Here is a 21,466-nt window from a genome sequence, read left to right on the forward strand (position 1 = left end):
GGATTTGATTTAGGTCATCCCTGAAAAAATAGTATACAGAATATTAAAAATCAGTGGTTAAAGGATCATGTCACACTGCCACTTTGTATACATGTTCTTAAACATCTTACTTCTTAGGAGAATGGAAGTATCAGTTTTCTGTTCTCTTCTGCATTTGTTTACTGCTCAGCTCCCTCTTTTTGGAACTACTTACATCGTTTCCTTGTGCTGTGGATTCTCTAAGATAGCTGTGTTTTCAGCAGGTGTAATTCATATCTTTAACATTCATATTTGGTAATTAAATCATAACTTAGAATAGTGTACAAATGTTGTGTAGCTGCCACTTTCAGTTTTTTAACTGAAATTTTCACTATTTTTTAATTCTCTTAATATGACATTTAAATCTGTAAGTTTAAAATTGCTTTTCTTTTCAAAATAATGCATTAAGTATTACTTATAAGCCTTAGTAGTTAAGTACTATAGCCATAATTGAAGTCTTCTCAGATGACCTCTACCCATAAACCTTATCCATATTCCTATTAAAACACCTACCATTGTGCATTATATTTATTTATGTACACATTAATTTCCACTGGACCATGAAATCCTTAAGACAGCAATTATATTCCTTTCTGCTTGCCTAATGGGATGCTCAGTAAATATTGGTTGAAAGACTGAATGAATTAAAGTATGAGAAGGATGATTATAGTGTATACTTTGATATTGTCTGTGTGGGAAGCTTGGGGGAAAACGAAAGATGAGCTGGAAATAACAATTCAGACTATCCTGTAATTTTGAAGAGAATGCAGATTTGTATATGTACAAAAAAGCAGTGACTTTCAACCTTTTAAAAACTCACCCCACCTCTTTTGATACACTTAATGGGAGTCCTGCACCATTTCCCACTAAAGTAACCTGGGCTTCTTTAAGAAACAGCTGATCCTAGTTCTGGGATAAGAGCTGTACAAGGTGATCTTGAACATCTTGTCATATTAGCAAGCAAGGAAGCTAAGAAAGACTACTGGGCTCATGTCCTGTGTACACTGGAGCCAATGTGGAATCATTCCCACTAGCCTAAAGATAGGATATAATGACCATAAATGACAAGCATTTGACACATATCAAAATGTTAAAGATACAGGAGTGTATCATGATACTGAAAACGTGTCACCTTTGGAAGTTGCTAGGGCACCAATTCATTATTCTAAAAACCAGTAAAGAGAAAGAATTTATTTATCCTGCCTCTTCTGTGCAAAAAGTAATAGTTGAAAAGATCAAATTCTTTGAGGAAGAATTGCAGGTCAATACATGAAAAAGGAATCTTTTAATTGGAATACTACCCTTTTGCATCCCCTAATAAAGTTTCTAAACAGTGATGATTACTGACTGCTAAAAGTCATTAGCTGGATCAAACTGTGACAACATCAGAACCTAGCAATCAGCCTTAAGGTCACAAAAAGACAGGCAGATACATTATTGTGCCTCCTGTGTGATACAATAAGAAACAAAACCTAGGGTCCAGGAAGGGGAACACATGATGTAACCCATGGCTGATTCATGTCAATGTATGGCAAAAACTACTACAATATTGTAAAGTAATTAGCCCCCAACTAAAATAAATTTATTTAAAATTTAAAAAATAAAAAAAAATTAAAAAAAAAAGAAACAAAGCCTACAAAGGGACTTGCCAAAAACTTGTGCGCATGAACCTGCGCACACCTGTATTGAGATAGTTTACAGTGAAATACAGGAAATAGTCACACCATAAGGGTGCAGTCAGCCAATCCAGATGGGAAATTCTGCTGGACAAATGACCCATTTTTCAAAAAACAAATGGCTTAGAAAATTATAGAAAGAGGAGAGGGTTAATTGTTATTATAAGATATCTAAGAGGCATATCAACCAAATTAAATATGTGAACCTTGCTCAGATCGTGATTTAAACTAACTAAAAAAATACCTGCAAGACAAGGGACTTTAACACTTTTTGGATATTATGTGATATTACGAGACAGAGGACTTTAGTACTACTTGCATATTATGTGATATTAAGTACTGATTATTTTAGGATATGATAATGCCATTTGAGGTTATGTTTTAAGATACATATTGATGTATTTACAGATGGAAACAAAATAGTGTCAGGCTTGATCTAGCTTAATGGGAACAGCTGGGGTAGATAAATTGGTGAAGAAAGATTTGCCATATAAAGATTGATAATGAATATAGGAGAGTTTGTGATATTTGGACTTCCCTGATAACTCAGTTGGTAAAGAATACACCTGCAATGCAGGAGACCCTAGTTCTATTCCTGGGTCAGGAAGATCCACTGGAGAAGGGATAGGCTACCCACTCCAGTATTCTTGGGCTTCCGTTGTGGTTAAGCTGGTAAAGAATCCGCCTGCAATGCAGGAGACCTGGGTCTGATCCCTGGGTTGGGAAGATCCTCTGGAGAAGGGAAAGGCTACCCATTCCAGTATTCTGGCCTGGAGAATTCCATGGACTGTATAGTCCATGGGGTCACACAGAGTCAGACACGACTGAGCAACTTTCACTTCACTTCACTTGTGATATTTACTGTGCTTTTATATGTGTTTAAACTTTTCTGAAATAAAATGTTTAAAAAGTGTGTTTCCTTTTATCCTATTGTAGCCTTATAAAAGTCCCTGTGAACTCTTTTATGGTTTTGCTAATAAGAAAGTAATGTCTGTAAGAGAGTAAAAAAACCTAAGGACATGTGAGTTATGGCGTAGTTGGGACTAGGATGTATTAATACTAAGTAATGAGAGATTATAAAGAATTAGGGATTTTTGAGAGCTCAGGAGAATTAAAAGATTTTGTAAATATGGATGTCAGCTTTTGAAAAGGAAGTGTGGGATTGGATTTAGTAGGGAATATGCATTTTAATTTGCGAATGTTAGCAAAAAGGAGATGAGTAGATGAGGTCTTTTGTGACTTAGGAGGGAGAAGAATTTACTAGGAATAGCAATAAACTGAGCTTGAAGCAAAAGCACCAGTTAGGTTTGGCAAAAGATAAGGTCTTACTATGATAAGGAGTAATCAGTTGATAAAGATTGTGATGAATTTTTAAATTTTCTTTGAACAACTGCTGCTGCTGCTGCTGCTGCTGCTAAGTCGCTTCAGTCGTGTCCAACTCTGTGCGACCCCATAGACGGCAGCCCACCAGGCTCTGCCGACCCTGGGATTCTCCAGGCAAGAATACTAGAGTGGGTTGCCATTTCCTTCTCCAGTGCATGAAAGGGAAAAGTGAAAGCGAAGTCGCTCAGTCGTGTCCGACTCTTAGTGACCCCATGGACTGCAGCCTACCAGGCTTCTCCGTCCATGGGATTTTCCAGGCAAGAGTACTGGAGTGGGGTGCCATTGCCTTCTCCGTCTTTGAAAAACTAGTGTATATTAATTCATAGCTGTGTGTAGGATAAAAGGGTTTTTATGGCATTAAAGATTTGAACTGTTGGTTTAAGAGGGAAAAATTCCAACCTTGCTCACTAATCTTTTCTTTTGTGTTACCTGTTCAAATTGTGAACTACCATTTCTTAACAAGACTTGGAGATGCCTTTTAGTACCATTTTCTGTACCGAGATTTTATCTCATATCAAATCACCTGTAGACATTTTAACCTGACTGTTCATCCTTTTTATCTCTAAAATTCCTCTTTCTGTCAGGTTCTTAGTCTTCCAGTTCTCCTTGAGTTCTCTTTCTCCCTTATAGCCAAATTGTGTTGACTGTTTGTGAAGTGAAAGTGAAAGTCACTCAGTCGTGTCCAACTCTTTGTGACCCCATGTACTATATGGTTCATGGAATTCTCCAGGCCAGAATACTGTAGTAGGTAGCCTATCCCTTCTCCAGCGGATCTTCCCGACCCAGGAATCAAACCGGGGTCTCCTGTGTTGCAGGCAGATTCTTTTCCAACTGAGCTATCAGGGAAGCCTATCAGGGAAAGATTATTTGTAGTCTTTCATAATTTGTTTTCACAATCAGTCATTATTTCATGTCTTCTAACTGATCTTCTTGTCAAAACGTTTCCCCTCTCCTCTTTATCTTAAGTATCAGTGGAGTTCTTTATCTTCCCCAGAGACCCTTTGTGTCTTCACTTCTCTGTTGGCATATGTTGATTGGCTCTTCCCATTTCCTATATTAAAGCCCAAACTCCGTCCTGTGACTCATTTTTCAAAACTGTGAATTATTTAATCCCAATCTGCTTTTCTAACAGTTTGTTCCACAGAATTTCCAATAGAAACTTTTAACTCCAGCCTGATCTATTCCAATCACTTTGTTTAGAACATACTTTTACTTACTGTCACATTTATGTCTGTATTTACTCATGCCATTCCCTTCACCAGGAATGCTTTTTCTCCTATTCAGCTCCTCCATATACTAAGGAAATCAATGAGATTGTACCTCCTTCATTAACACAGTCCTTTTTACAGTAGCCTACAATATTAACTCTCTGTTGAACTTCAGTACCACTTATTATTTGGCACATGTTCATGTTTTTAAAATGTTACTTTTTCACAAATCCATATTTTGTCTCCCTAATTGAGTTGCAAGCTCGTCTAGGGAAAAGTCTGGGTTTATACATCATTTGAGTCCTCCACAGTCCCAAACAGGAATGTTGTACACATCGTAGGTATTCAGTAAATATTTTTATGGATAATTTTTGAGTAGTGGTTAGTCAGTCTCTTCTTAAGAAGCAATCCAGTCATGTTTTGGTTTGTTTTTATTTTTTTCATTTCTCTGGAGTAGAATTATTGATGCTCTCTAAAGGCAAAGGTGTGAACTCAGTTACTCTGGGGGCTACCTTGAGCTTATATTACATACATATACATATGTGGTTTGTTTTTAACACTAAAGAGGAAGCACGTAAGGAATTGTGACACCTTTGTTATGAATTTTAGAACTTTTTAACTTAAATACCACAAAAAATAGTTTTTAAAAGGTCATTGGTTTGAAAGAATTATATATACATATAGCACATGAACATGCAAAGTATTAATTATACAGCAAGATCCAATACTTTGGCCAACTGACTCATTAGGAAAGGCCCTGTTGCTGGGAAAGATTGAAGGCAGGAGGAGAAGGGGACGACAGAGGATGAAATGGTTGGATGGCATCACCGACTTGATGGACATGTGTTTGAGCAAGCTCCAGAAGTTGGTGATGGACAGGAAAGCCTGGCGTGCTGTAGCCCATGGGATCGCAAAGAGTTGGACACGAATGAGCAACTGAACTAACTACTATGCTTAAGTTGAGTATTTATATTTTGTTCAACATTCAAACTGCATTTTTAATGACGTTGCAGTGTTACTATATTTGCATAAATCTGTTCTGTAAATCAGTCAGTTCAGTTCAGTTCAGTGGCTCAGTCATGTCAACTCTTTGCAACCCCATGGACTGCAGCACGCCAGGCTTCCCTGTCCTTCACCATCTCCTGGAGCTTTCTCAAACTCATGTCCATTGCATCAGCGATGCCATCCAACCAACTTGTCCTCTGTGGTCCCCTTTCTTTATTTCTACTATAATAATGACTCCTATTATAGCTATTGTTTGTTAGAGAACTTACCATTACTTGAGTAATGAGGATTTTTTTTATCTTTATTGAATTTGTTAAAATATTGTTTCTGTTTTGTGTTTTGGTTTTTTGGCCGAGTCGCATGTGGGGTCTTAGCTCCCTGACCAGGGATTGAACCCACACGCACTGCGTTGAAAGATGAAGTTAACCCCTGGACTGCCAGGGACGTCCCAGTAATGAGGATTTTTAATTCAACTGTTTGCATTAATATTAGTTTCTCAAGAAAAAAGGCTCAAATGTATCTGTTATAATTGTACTAACTAATAATCTCTGATTAATCTTGTAATATTTTAATAGCAATGAGAGTATATGCATTGGCTTCTGGTTAACACAAGCTGTTTTTATTTTGTCTTATAGAATAATAATAACCTGGATGCCTGCTGTGCAGTTCTCTCTCAGGAGAGTACAAGGTATCTTTATGGTGAAGGAGACTTGAATTTTTCGGATGATTCTGGAATTTCTGGTCTACGCAATCACATGACTTCTCTCAACTTGGACTTGCAGTCACAGAATGTTTACCACCATGGAAGAGAGGGAAATAGAATGAATGGAAGCAGGACTCTAACGCACAGCATTAGTGACGGACAACTTCAAGGTGGTCAGTCCAATAATGAACTGTTTCAGCAGGAGCCACAGACAGCACCAGCTCAAGTTCCTCAAGGCTTTAATGTTTTTGGAATGTCCAGTGCATCCGGTGCTTCTAATTCAGCACCACACCTTGGATTTCACTTAGGCAGCAAAGGAACATCTAACCTTTCTCCACAAACTCCAAGATTTAATCCCATTATGGTAACGTTAGCCCCAAATATCCAGACTGGTCGTAATACTCCTACGTCTTTGCACATACATGGTGTACCTCCACCTGTACTTAACAGTCCACAGGGAAATTCTATCTATATTAGGCCCTACATTACAACTCCTAGTGGTACAACTCGACAGACACAACAGCATTCTGGCTGGGTATCTCAGTTTAATCCCATGAACCCTCAACAAGTTTATCAACCTTCACAACCTGGTCCCTGGACTACATATCCTGCATCCAATCCTCTGCCACATACCTCAGCCCAGCAGCCGAATCAGCAAGGCCACCAGACCTCTCATGTCTATATGCCCATCAGTTCACCTACGACTCCACAACCACCCACAATTCATTCGTCTGGTAGCTCACAGTCTTCTGCCCATAGCCAATATAACATTCAGAATATTTCAACAGGACCTCGAAAAAACCAGATTGAAATCAAACTTGAACCCCCACAAAGAAACAATTCTTCGAAACTGCGTTCTTCTGGACCTCGAACCTCCAGCAGTTCCTCTTCAGTCAACAGCCAGACCTTAAACAGAAACCAGCCCACTGTTTACATAGCTGCCAGTCCCCCAAATACTGATGAGGTGATGTCCCGTAGTCAACCTAAGGTCTATATATCAGCGAATGCTGCCCCAGGAGATGAGCAGGTCATACGAAATCAGCCCACTCTCTTCATATCCACCAACTCTGGAGCATCTGCTGCCTCCAGGAATATGTCCGGGCAAGTGAGCATGGGTCCTGCCTTTATTCATCACCACCCTCCCAAAAGTCGAGCAATAGGCAATAACTCTGCAACTTCTCCTCGAGTAGTGGTCACTCAACCCAATACAAAATATACTTTCAAAATTACAGTTTCTCCCAATAAACCCCCTGCAGTTTCACCAGGGGTGGTGTCCCCTACCTTTGAACTTACAAACCTTTTAAACCACCCTGATCATTATGTAGAAACAGAGAATATTCAGCACCTCACGGACCCTGCTTTAGCACATGTGGATAGAATAAGTGAAGCGCGGAAGTTGAGTGTGGGATCTGATGATGCTGCCTACACGCAAGGTAATAAAAATACTGCAATGGGGCCATTCTCCGTTCTGGGTTTAACTGGTGTACATTTGACTTCACTGCAGAAGTGGGTATCGGTATCATTATTTTACGTTGTAAATGTTGCCCAAAATAATACTATCTTAAGAACCTTTGAGAGTATTCATGTAAATTTTAAATATATCAGTTTTATTATGTTATAACTTGAAGCTTGAATGATAGCCTTATCAGATGTTCTGAATAATCACCCCTTGATTTGGTTGTTTTCTTAATATTCATAAAAGTTTGTTTTCACCTGTAGTGGTGCTGACTTTCCCTTTAAATTTTCTGAAAATAAAAATTCATAAAAACATACATTTTAATAAGAGATTAGTGAACTAGTACAGCGAACTGCCATCTTTGGCCAGAAGAATCCTCTGTTCTTCATTGTTCTAATACGGTTTTGCCTTATTTTGTATCAAAGTCTAAATTGCTATGCATTCTTGAATAACTCAAAAGTATCAGTAACAGGATTCAAATTTCTCTTTTTCTTCTTTTCAGTCTCCCTTAAACACCAGTTAATGCAATCTTTTTGTTTGGAATTGTGAATAAGAGTTTCAAATCTATCTCACTTGATTGTGCTTTTCAGGAATAGACTAGGTAATATTGGCATAATACTAAATTATATCTATATTAATTCAATTAGAGATCATTTATATTATATCTGACCTCTTAAGTTATTTAATCTTCAATAAGAAGCTATTAAATTCAGTCAGATAAAAAAAAGTGTTTGTTTCTTCAGTATTGACACGGGTTTTGTAAATTAGCCGGAGTCCTTTGGAGTAAGGATGTATCACAATCATCTATACCCCCAGTAAATTGTTCTCAGTATTACAGGTTGGAAAATACTACATAGTCACCCCCGTGCAGTAAATAGCCTCCTACTGCTACTAGTACCACTTGTCCTTTTTTAAAATTTCTAAAATAGTAATCTTACTGCTGAGTTTCTTAAAGGAGCCTGATTGTTTTGGTTTGGTTTGTTTTAAACAATTATATTCTAGTGATTCTCAACCCATGCTGGGCTGTGGTGCTTTCAAATTCTGTAATCACCTTTGAAGCTTTCAAAACATAAAATTGCCCAGGCTCAGCCCCAGACTTGCTCAATTAGAGCTTCTGAATGGTAAAGCCTAGGTGCATGTGAGCATACGTGTACATGCATACACATGTGTTTTAAAGCTCTGTGGGTTATTCTGATTTTCTAGAAATTGTGCTGAGACTTTATGTTCCATATATCTGTGACTAAACTGGAGCCATTTCTGTTTAGTTTTGGCAATAAGTGATTTTTAATATTACATCATGTTTTTCCACTGATACTTAATTCCTATTCTTCCCCCAAAGTCCTTTCTTCTACTCTTTCCATCAAAGTAGATTTCCTGTGTTTGTATAGTTGCTAATTTTTAAATGGAGAGTATTTTTCTCTAACAGTTTTATTAATATATAATTGACATACAGCACTGTATAAGCTTAAAGTGTACAACATAATGATCTGACTTACACACATCATGAAATGATACCACAGTAGGTTTAGTGAACATCCATCATCTCATATAGATACAACATTAAAGAAATATATTTAAAAAATATTTTTCCTTGTGATGAGAACTCTTGAGGTTTACTCTTTACAGCTTTCATTTACAATGTGTAACAGTGTTTTTTTATCTTTACTGTATTTTATCTTTACTGTATTACATCCCTAGTATTTATCTTATAACTAGAAATTTGTACCTTTTGACTGTTTCCATCCAACTCCCCTCTCTCTCCTCCCCTCTGATAGCCACAGATCTGATGTCTCAAGTTATTTGTTTGCTTTTGAAGTATAATTGACTTAAAGCACTGTTTTAGTTCCTGGCACTCACATCATATGATTCATTATTACTGTACATTTCAAAATGATCATGATTAGTCTAGCTGTCACCTGTCACCTTACAAAAATATTACATAATTGTTGACTGTATTCCTCCAGAGTACATTTCATACCTGTGACTGAGAATTTCATAACTGAAAGTTTGTACCTCTTCATCTTCCTCACCTGTATCTCTCCCCTCCCACCCTCCCAGAGTGTAATTGTTTTTATGAAGATAACTTGATAAGGGGAATTTTTTACTTAAGTAGACATAAGGTACTCATACATTGACTGGCATATGAAAATAAAGTGTTGCTTAAACTTGCCGTCTCTAATTTCTCTCCCCTTCTTTCTTGAGCCTACTCTATAGTCGGGGTTTTTCCTGCTGTAGCACACCTGCTCCTGGCAAGGCCATCATTGACAGCATCATTATAAACCCAGTAGTCTTTCAGTCCTTGTCTTCCTTGATCTGAATCGGTAGTGTTCGCTGCAGGCAAGCACCCTCTTCTCGGTGAAACATTCTCTCCACCTGACGTACTACAGTCTGCCACCCTGGGACTGCACCTCGCCTTTTGCTCTTTGGTGGCTCTCCCTCATCTCTCTGACCTTTCACTGCTTTGTTCAAACAAGTGAGATCAAAGCTTCAAAGTTCAGTCCTTGGGCTTTCTCTCTTTTCTGTCTTTACTATTCCCTGGATGATCTCTATCAGCCTCATAAGTTTAAATTTTATGCCAAATGCTCCCAAATTTGTAACTCTAACCAGGATTTATTTCCTGAATTTCAAGCAGTTTATTTAACTCTCCTTAACATCTCCATTTAATGCATCCCAAGTATACTGTGTCTGAAAAAACGTCTTACATTGCCCCCAGCTTACTCTTCCTATCTCCATTGACTCCTTCCTTCCTTCACATTTCACATCTAATTGGACTAAATCATGTCAACTTTAGCTTTCAAAGTATATCAAGAATTCTCTTTTCTTACCACCCCCATCCATTGTCAACACTCTGGTCTGAGCTACCATCTTCTCTCAAGTGGATTATTGCAGTAGTCTACCTGGTTTCACCCTGGCCTACTTAGGGTCTTTTAACTCAGCATCCACAGGAATACGATTTGAAAAACATAAGTCAGATCATATGACTCATCTGCACACGATCACCACCTTTTCATTCAGAGAGCCACTGGCTCTCCCTCATCTCTTACTTTTACTCACCACATCAGTCACTGGCCTTCATACTTCTGCCCCTTAAACCTTAGAAGGCATAAGTTTAGGGCCTTTGTGCTTGCTGGTCTCTCTCTCTCTGAAATTCTCTTCTCCCTGAATACACGGTTATCTCCCTCAGTTCCTTCAGGTCTTTACTCAAAGTCAAATATTCAATGAGACTATTTCTGAGATCCCTATCTGAATCCACCCCCCAGCATTTCCTGTCTCTCCATCTTTGCTTACATTTGCTCAAGGGGGAAATGAATAATGTTAAGATAAGATCAGTTCAGTTCAGTGACTCAGTCCTGTCCCACTCTTTGCGACCCCATGAACCGCAGCCTCCCTGTCCATCACCAACTCCCGGAGTTTACCCAAATTCATGTCCATTGAGTCGGTGATGCCATCCAACCATCTCATCCTCTGTTGTCCCCTTCTCCTGCCCTCAATCTTTCCCAGCATCAGGGTCTTTTCAGATGAGTCAGCTCTTCACATCAGGTGGCCAAAGTAAGGGAGTTTCAGCTTCAACATCAGTCCTTCCAATGAACACCCAGGACTGATTGCCTTTAGGATGGACTGGTTGGATCTCTTTGCAGTCCAAGGGACTCTCAAGAGTCTTCTCCAACACCACAGTTCAAAAGCATCAATTCTTCAGCACTCAGCTTTCTTTATGGTCCATCTCTCATATCCATACATGACTACTGGAAAAACCATAGCCTTGACTAGACAGACCTTTGTTGACAAAGTAATGTCTGTGCTTTTTAATATGCTCTCTAGGTTGGTCATAACTTTCTTTCCAAGGAGTAAGCATCTTTTAATTTCATGGCTACAATCACCATCTGCAGTAATTTTGGAGCCCCCAAAAAAACAAAGTCAGCCACTGTTTCCACCTTTTCCCCATCTATTTGCCATGAAGTGATGGGACCAGATGCCATGATCTTAGTTTTCTGAATGTTGAGCTTTAAGCCAACTTTTTCACTGTCCTCTCTCACTTTCATCAAGAGGCTCTTTTGTTCCTCTTTGCTTTCTGCTATAAGAGTGGTGTTATCTGCATATCTGAGGTTATTGATATTTCTCCCGGCAATCTTGATTCCAGCTTGTGCTTCTTCCAGCCCAGCATATCTCATGATGTACTCTGCATATAAGTTAAATAAGCAGGGTGACAATAGACAGCCTTGAGGTACTCCTTTTTCTATTTGGAACCAGTCTGTTGTTCCATGTCCAGTTCTAATTGTTGCTTCCTGACCTGCATACAGATTTCTCAGGAGGGAGGTCAGGTGGTCTGGTATTCCCATCTCTTTCAGAATTTTCCACAGTTTATTGTGATCCACACAGTCAAAGGCTTTGGCATAGTCAATAAAGCAGAAATAGATGTTTTTCTGGAACTCTCTTGCTTTTTCGATGATCCAGCGGATGTTGGCAATTTGATCTCTGGTTCCTCTGCCTTTTCTAAAACCAGCTTGAACATCTGGAAGTTAACGGTTCACATATTGCTGAAGCCTAGCTTGGAGAATTTTGAGCATTACTTTACTAGCGTGTGAGATGAGTGCAATATGTTAAGATACATAACAACTAATACCTGCTGAAAGCTTACTGTGTGTTAGGCATTGTTCTGAAAGCCCATTTATTTCTTGTAACCAAATATAGATACTAGTGATATTCCTATTTTCAGCTTGAAATGCTTAAGAACAGGTAGGTTAAATACCTATACAAAGGACAGGTAGCAGCATCAAGATTCTCACCTAGGCAGTTAACAGAGCCCACAGCACTATAATGTCTTTTCAGATTTTCAGAATGAACCCTCTGAAAAGATGGTTCAAGTTTATCTTGTACCTTTATATAACCCCTGCTATACCACTATAGGGGCCATGTATGCCTCAGTTTGAGAAGCATGGAGCTAAAAGATCACTTAATAAAAATAAAGGCAGCTATTAGGAAAGAAGTCACAAATAGATTATATATAGATATAATTAGAAATAACTTGGAACAATAAAGGAATACCCTGGGTAGGGGTAAGAAGCACTTTATAAAGATACTTGAAGGTAGAAAACAAAATTACTAATGAATAAGGGATCTGGTTTGAGAACTCAAATCCTACCCAAAAAAGTAGGGTTTCCCAGAATGGGCCACTCAGATTATTTCTCTTTACTAATCACCTTCAGACAGCTGGAACAACCATGATCACTTTCCTTAAGCATACTTGCATACATATGAAATTTCCTAACACGTGTATGGCTGTGTACCCTTGTGTTATCTGCGTGTGTGCACTGTAGTGGGGTGGCTGTTGTTCTTCGACCTCTTACCTCATTTTCCTTCTAGTTACCATGAAATGAGTGTTGACCGAGACTTTGTATCATCCAATCAAATCAAAGGACTGTTCCTTCCTACACAATGCATCTCTTGCATTGTCAGCTTATACATGTGTAATGCTTTACCATTTACACAGCACTAAACGAGGTGACCCAAATAACACTGGTCTTTAAGTAAGGATCTTTTCTGAACTCTTAATTTGTGTGGTGTGGGTAATAAAGAGAAAAGAAATGTCCCTGCTTCCTGCAGTGAAATTGATCTTTTTAAAGCTCCTGAAACACTGTTTCAGAGTAGAAAAAAAGTTGAGCCAAGTACTAGAATCATAGGAAAATATTTTTCTCAAATTGAGAGAACATGCATCAGTAACTTGGGAACCAAAATGCATTATTTTTAACTTACCATTTAACATTTGAAATATATACTGCAATAAAAATTTCAAAAATGAGAATTTCTTTATAATTTCTTATACGCCCTCTGTTGTAGAATGAGAGGGAAGGAGGACAGTTAATGAAACTTGCTGAAACTCGGACTCTGTTCACTAGTGCCTAATAGAAACCCGGAGACAAGAGTTTTGGGTGAAGTAGAAAAGAGTAGCTTTTATTGCTTTGCCAGGCAAAGGAGGCCACAGTGGGCTACTTCCCTGACTACCATGTGACCCACCCTGGAAGGTTAGTGAGTTTTATAGTGTTCAAGGAGCAGGGCTGATGAGCTCATGGACAGTTCTTCGATTGGTTGGCATCAGGGTGAGGTTTCCAGTATCATTAGCCTTCTGATTTCAGCTAGTCTAAGGTCTGTGTTCTTGTAGTCAGCAGTTTTCATCTGAAGTGTGGTCCTTCCTGTATAAACAACTTAGGAATGTTTGTCAGGCCTTTATCTCTATCTTTCAGAAAACTGAGAGTTGGTGACTGTGTTATATGGCCAAATTATAGTCTAAATTGTTACCAGTTCCTAGCCCAACAGCTATTCTGTTTCTACATCTTCACATTTCCCAGTCATTAACTCTTGAGTCAGCATTTTACTTCAAAAGACAAAGACACAGAGACTTCAATTGGAACCCTGCTCATCTCAGCACCAAGTCTATTATTACCACCTCCTGTAAAGGAAACAAATTATACTTGAGTCCTTAAAGTGCTATAATAATCAGAGACAAAAATGAGTCCCAAATAGAAAAAACAAATTCAGTTCAGAGATTTCAGTTCAAAGTCTAGTAGATTCTTTCTTTACTTGCTAAAAACAAACATTAAAGTGAAAATTGCTTACCAGTAGTAAGGTTACTGGCCAGATAGCTGTATTTCCTTCCTTGAGTCATACCACTTGACTTTACCTAACTTCTGAAAAGAACCAATAAGCACTTTCATCATACACTGTATTCTGAGATTTTCTGGTGTCCTCTCCCGTTCATAAACGTATGCTTTCTGTAACACTGGCAACTTAGGTAAGTGTGGAGAACAAATGCTCCACTCATTCAAACCAGTTTTCATTGGAGACTGGGGGAGGAAAGGGTTGGCCTGTGTTCTGTATTTTGTTATAGTTGCCAGAGGCTCTTACCAAACTAACATTGCTGCCAAAAATGACTTCTCCTTCTCCATTATCGATACCGAAAACACCTATGGTAGTGACCTTTTCTTATAATCATTTTTATGATACTTTAATACTTCCCAGTTATATTTATGGTCCTATTATATTAAAAAGCAGTAGCTTTGACTTTGAACCTAAAATAGAAATACAAATAAAAAAACTTATGAGATGAAAATTAGCTTCTTAGAGCTTCTCATTCCTTGTCATTTTTTCAGCAGTACTTCCCTCCAAACCCAGCACCTTTCTACTTAACAAGATTTAATAAAAATGCTAATCATGACAAAAATTGAGGATGTTAGATATTCTTTTCAAAAAACTAAAAATCTAAATTTTAAAATTTGCACTTTGACTTACTCATTTGCTAATTGGAAATGCCTTTTTTTAAACATTGATTTGCTTTGTTGACATTGAGATCATGTTAAATTAACTCAGTAATTACTTGACATCAGACCACTTAAAAATTTTTTTTCTTTTGGAGAAAAGAATGGCCTACTTCTCATAGATTCTTCCCAGTCTTAAGACTAACCACCTTTTTAAGTTGGAATAAATCTCAAGATTGAAAGAGACTCTAAACATCATCTAGAACTCTGCAGCAGACATTGTCCAGTCCACTTACCATCCAGCAGGTGGACCCATCAAATGTGAATCCATCCTATTCTTGGGTACCTTCTGAGAAACAAGCTGCCTCCTGAGGTAGTACATTCCATTTGTGAAGAGTTTTGCTTACTAGCAAGTTATTTCCTATATTAAGCTGAACTTTTTTACAATTATTAATGAAAATTACATATCCATATGGTAAAAGAAATTTAACGCCAAAAAGGGAAGGTACAATAAAAATGTCTCCTTTTGACCCCTGACCTCTCCCTTTGCCCAACCATCCCACCATTTAATTATCTGAGGAAATTCCATTATTAGTTCTTTATCCTCCTTCCCTTTATAATTACAGTCTTTGTCTCACAGTCACTTTTTTTTATGAAAGTTTTATGAAACTTTCATAAAAAGTTCTTCTATGAAAGACAATATATATATGCACATATATATGAGTATGTATAAATACATATATGAGGAATTATATATATACTCTACAGTCTGTATAACATAAACCCACTGATAAACATACTGTGTGGGGCTATATGATATACAATTTTGGTTAACGTATCTTAAGATCATTTTATTTCAGCATGTACAAATATTTTATTCTTTTGCTTTAAAAAATTTTAGTCATTATTTTAACATTTATTGAGATAAAGTTTGTCATTTACAGTGTACAAATCAGTGATTTTTAGTATAGTCACATGTGTGCAGCCGTCACCACAACCAATATTAGAATATTTTCATCACTTCAGAAAGAAACTCAGTACCCTTTATCTGTCACCTCCTATCTCATCATCCCCACCCTCAGCCGTAAGTAGTCACTAATCTGCTTCCTGTCTGTAGATTTACATATTCTGGACACTTCATATGAATGGAATTACATAATACATAGTCTTTTGTGACTAGCTTTTTTCACTATGTTATGGATAGTGTTTTAAAAGCTCATCCAAGTTGTAACGTGTTAGTACCTCATTCCTTTTTATGGTGCATTCTGCCATTGTATAGATACACTACATTTTGTTTATTCATTCATCAGTTAATGGACATTTAGATTGTTTCTAACTGTTGCCTTTTGTAAATAATGCTGCTGTGAACATTTGTGTACAGGTTTATGTGGACATATGTGTACACATAAGTGTAAGTATACACATATGAGTAGAAGCGTTGGGTGCTATGGTAGCTCTGCGTTTAGCCACACTAAATGAGCTGCCACACTGTTTTCCAGCGTGGCTGCACCATTTTATATTCCCGCCAGCAATCTTTGAGGGTTTTGATTTCTCCACATCCTCTACCACGGTTGCTATTTTCTTTGATTCTTACCATCCCAGTAGCTGTAAAGTGGTATCTCATTTTGATTTACATTTTTCTGATGACTAATGATGTCAAGCCATTTGTGTATTTTCTTTGGAGAAATGCCAGTTTATATCCTTTGCCGATTTTTTAATTAGGTCATTTGTTTTTATTACTGAATTGTATGAGTTCTTTGTATTTTCTGGTTATAAGTCCCCTATGTGATTTGCAACTCTTTTCTCTCATTCTGTGAGTTATCCTTTCACTTTCTTGGTAAGTGTCCTTGAAGCACAGGTTTTTAATTTTGCTCAAGTCTAACTTATCTCTTTCCTTTCATTATTCATATTTTTGGTGTCATGTCTAAGAATCAACGGGTAGATCCACGGTGATCAGGATTTACTCCTGAGAGTTTTAGTTTTAGAGTTTAAATTTTGGTCTCTCATCTATTTTGAGTTAATTTCTATGTAAAGCTGTGAGGTAAGTGTCCACATGTCATTCTTTTGCATGTGGCAATCCAGGTGTCCCGGCACCATTTAGGCTTGTTGCTGTTGTTGCAAAATTTTCTCCTATGCCATCAGTTTCCTTTTTTCTTTTTTATGTTGGAGTGGAGTGAACGATGTTGTCAATTTCAGGTGTACAACAAAGTGATTCAGGTATTCATATACTTGTATCTGTTCTTTGTCAAATTCTTTTGCCATTTAGGTTATTACAGAATATTGAAGCAGAGTTCGCTGTACTATACAGTAGGTCCTTGTTGGTTATCTGTTCCCAGCACTGTTTGTTGAAAAGACTTTTCTCACTGAATGGCCTTGGGACCTTGATAGAAAATCAGTTGACCATAAACAGATGGGTTTATTTCTGTACTTCCAGGTTTTTTGTTTGTTTGTCTATATGTTTGTCCTTATGCCATTACTACACTGCTTTGATTGTTGTTACTTTATAGTAAGTTTTGAAATTGTAGTGTGTACATTCTACTTTGTTCTTTTTTTAGGTTGGTTATTTGAGGTCTCCTGCTATTCCATATATATTTTAGAATCAGCTTGTCAGTTTTTACAAGCTGGGATTCTATAGGGATTACACCAAAATATTTTTCTAAATATACTTGATTTTTTTTTTAAAAAAAAAATGTAAGCAAACTAAAAGGATTTATAATGAAAAGTTCTCCACACCAGAGACAACCAGTAGCTATTCACAGTTCATTTTGTATTCTTCTAGAAATTGAAATTATATATGAAGCATACATATATTTATACATTTTTAATACAAGTGAAACATAGTTTCTCTTTTTATCAGAGCTTTTGTTTTTGTCTCTTGGAGAGTATTCCAAGTCAGGAATTGCAGATCTGCTTCTTTTAAAAATGACTATATAGTATTTTGTACCATAATTTCTAATCACTCCTTTTTTGATAGATCTTAGGGTCTTGTTTTTACAAACTGCTGCAGTAAAAATTTTATGCATGAAAATTTTAACCACACCCGGGTATGTTGGCAGAAGAGATTACCAGGAGTAGGAAACTGCTGTGTCAAACGATATTGTATTTTTTTAATTTTGATAGATGTATCATTTAGGCTTGGTTATGCTGCTATTAACAAACTGTGTCTTTAAACAACAAAGGTTTATTTCTAGCTCACTTGACAAATAGATTAGCTGGTGGGCTCTGTTCTACATCACCCTCACTCAGGTACCCAGGTTAAGGGAAGCTCCATGTCTGTGCTTCCATGATTGTTCAGGCGAGACAAAGGCCGTCCAGCAAATTAGCTCTGACTCCTTAATTTTCTGCCCCGACACATGTTACTGTTTAGAAAGAACAAGTCCACTTACCACCCCTAATTCAGAGAGGATGAGGAGGCGCAATTCTACCATATACCTGGAAAGCAGAGAGCCAGAAGTATTTGAGGAAGAACACAGATGACTGCTTCAGTACATGCTACCAATTTTAATTTTGAGTCTCTGAAAAGATTCTACTAGTTTATAGAGATTCTACTTGTTTATTTTAACAACCACCAGAGGGAGCCGTAAGCTTAAAACTTAATTAAAACTTCATTTTGACTGAAAGATTTAAAAAGTACTGAGTATATTTTTCTTTGTTATTCCTCCTCCTTTTTTTTGTTTATTTAAAAGGGCAGGTTAGACAGTTAAGTTTGGAAAAACTAAAGAAGTCACTATATGAAGAGTTAAGTATATCCCTTATTTCCTTGGTAGAATTAGCATATCAAAGAGCTACCTTTCTGTAGTGTCAGCAACCTAAAAAGGCTTTAGGTTGCTTATGCTTAAGCATCCTGTGCTTAAGATTCCACGGGATGGAGAGAGGTTGACTGTTCTATCCAGAGACTTGCAGTTAAGCCCCACTTTCTGGTCCATCCCTCACTTCTACCTTCTGTTATTTACTTGCATTCTCCAGGAGCCTCTTTTAGGTTTCTGTGTGGCAAATTAAGCTGCCTCTTTGCAGTACCCTCCTTGTCTACGAGACTGTAGCTTTCTCCACCCTCCATTAGTCAATTCCATTTCATCTGCTTTCAGTCTTCCAGAAACTTGTTGAAATCTCATGTCACTAATTGCCTTCTTCCTATTGTTTACCTTTGTTGGATTCTATCCATTTTATTCCTCTGTAATTTTCATGAGGTTTCTAAAGGCAGAAGATTGTGGCTCAGCTGGTGAAGAATCCACCTACAATGTGGAAGACCTGAGCTCGATCCCTGGGTTGGGGAGATCCCCTGGAGAAGGGAAAGGCTACCCACTCCAGTATTCTGGCCTGGAGGATTCCATGGACTGTATAGTCCATAGGGTCACAAAGAGTCGGACACAACTGAGCGAGTTTCATTTTCACTTTCCTTTCAGTCACCTTTAACTGGAAATCCTCTCTAATATTGATTCTTTGTATTTGACTTTTAAAGTCCATATTAGTCTAAATGTAAATAAATGACAGGAATGGAGAGGATTTTTTCCTCAGCTTACCCACTGGAGTCTGTATAACAAATCACCCCCCCCTTCTTTACAAGTACATATCACTACATTGTACATGAACCTAATTCATCTGTAGGTGTGGTTGATAGTATTTTGTTTACAGCAGTTTTGTTGTATGCCAAAACAAAGGGGAAAAAAACCCAAAAAGCCAGTCTAAGGGATTTCCTCAGATTCCTATTCAGTCTTTTCATATAACAGAGGTGAAATGTTCTAGTCTTACCCCACAACTGCAGCCGTAATTTTGTCACCCTTTCAGACTGTTTCCAAGCTGTCTGCTTCTTTTGGATGCTGGAAGTATAATTCTCATATTTCTTTCTCCCGAGACAATCAATACCCAACTCCTTCATTTAGGAGAGACTAATGAAAGCAAAATTGTCTTTATAAGTAAACGTTATAATCATTTTTCTTTATTATGAGTCTTAATAATGTTTCTTAATATGTGTTGTGTAATATTTTGTACAGTGAAGATTAGAATTGTAGACAAAACCACAACTGGAGACAAAGTTTAGCTTTAGATGAATTTTCAGTGATTTTTAGAAATTCACCTTGACACTACTTTGTAATTCATCTTTCTCAGACTCCTATCTAAAACACCCAAACCACAATTGAAAAGTGAACTAGACACATAAAAATCCAGGCACCTACTAGAGAAATTGAGATCATGTCTCTCTTATACTATTTCCAGAGCATTTTTTAGTTTGTTTATAATTAATGGACATACTTAAAAGATCCTTAATAGTCTGCAAATTGTTTGTTATTTCTAATGTAGTCATAACTCTGCTCCAAGACTTTGTTTTCACTGAAAAGAAACATCTCTTAGATAAGTTCTAAGACAGTAGATTTACTTTAGGGTTTCAGCCTGTTGTAGGCGATATCTCACCTTTATTCCCAAAGGTAAGGCATATCTTCAGCCGTTGCAAAAACTCCTTTCTTTGTGAATTCCCAAAGATGTAGTATTTTTTCTGCTTAAGAAACATTCTGAAGTATTTACTCTGTAACTTTAAAACATCCCCATAATAATACCTTCAGTAACTATGACTCCTTCATTTCTCTTACTATATATTTTTCTTAATCAGTTTTTTATCTTCGACTAATATTGACCTTCCAATCCCAAAGAAAGGCAATGCCAAAGAATGTTCAAACTACTGTACAATTGCACTCATCTCACACGCTAGCGAAGTAATGCTCAAAATTCTCCAAGCCAGGCTTCAACAATACATGAACCATGAACTTCCAGATGTTCAAGCTGGATTTAGAAAAGGTGGAGGAACCAGAGATCAAATTGCCAACATCCATTGGATCATAGAAAAAGCAAGAGAGTTCCAGAAAAACATCTACTTTTGCTTTCTTTACTATGCCAAATCCTTTGTGTGGATCACAACAAACTGTGGAAAATTCTGAAAGAGATGGGAATACCAGACCACCTGACCTCCCTCCTGAGAAATCTGTATGCAGGTCAAAAAGAAATAGTTAGAACTGGACATGGAGCAACAGACTGGCGCTGAATCGGGAAAGGAGTATGTCAAAGCTGCATATTGTCACCCTGCGTATTTAACTTATATGCAGAGTACATCATGAGAAATGCTGGACTGGATGAAGCACAAGCTGGAATCAAGACTGCTGGGAGAAATATCAGTAACCTCAGATATGCAGATGACACCACCCTTATGGCAGAAAGCAAAGAAGAACTAAGGAGCCTCTTGATGAAAGTGAGAGAGGAGAGTGAAAAAGTAGGCTTAAAGCTCAACATTCAGAAAACTAAGATCATGGCATCTGGTCCCATCACTTCATGGCAAATAGATGGGGAAACAGTGACAGACTTTATTTTGGGGGGCTCCAAAATCACTGCAGGTGGTGATTGCAGCCATGAAATTAAAAGATGCTTACTCCTTGGAAGAAAAGTTATGACCAACCTAGATAGCATATTAGAAAGCAGAGACATTACTTGGCCAACAAAGGTCTGTCTAGTCAAAGCTATGGTTTTTCCAGTAGTGATGTATGGATGTGAGAGTTGGACTGTGAAGAAAGCTGAGCACCAAAGAATTGATGCTTTTGAACTGTGATGTTGGAGAAGACTCTTGAGAGTCCCTTGGACTGCAAGGAGATCCAACCAGCCAATCCTAAAGGAAATCAGTCCTGAATATTCATTGGAAGGACTGATGCTGAAGCTGAAACTCCAGTACTTTGGCCCCCTGATGCGAAGAACTGACTCATTTGAAAAGACTCTGCTGCTGGGAA

General features: G+C 37.7%; 1 protein-coding gene across 9 annotated transcripts in view; it reads left to right on the forward strand.

Moving 5' to 3' along the window:
- Positions 1 to 21,466, forward strand: part of TAB2 (TGF-beta activated kinase 1 (MAP3K7) binding protein 2) — an 82,568-nt gene that overhangs the window by 51,460 nt on the left and 9,642 nt on the right. For all 9 annotated transcript variants that reach the window (XM_081529926.1, XM_081529927.1, XM_081529929.1 and 6 more), the window contains one exon: positions 5,926 to 7,426. In XM_081529926.1, coding sequence (XP_081386052.1) covers positions 5,926 to 7,426 — 1,501 coding nt within the window. The remainder of the gene's footprint in view (positions 1 to 5,925; positions 7,427 to 21,466) is intronic.

Source organism: Giraffa tippelskirchi, chromosome 9, assembly GCF_054371585.1.
Source record: "Giraffa tippelskirchi isolate mGirTip1 chromosome 9, T2T-mGirTip1v1.2.pri, whole genome shotgun sequence".
NCBI classification, from domain to species: domain Eukaryota; kingdom Metazoa; phylum Chordata; class Mammalia; order Artiodactyla; family Giraffidae; genus Giraffa; species Giraffa tippelskirchi.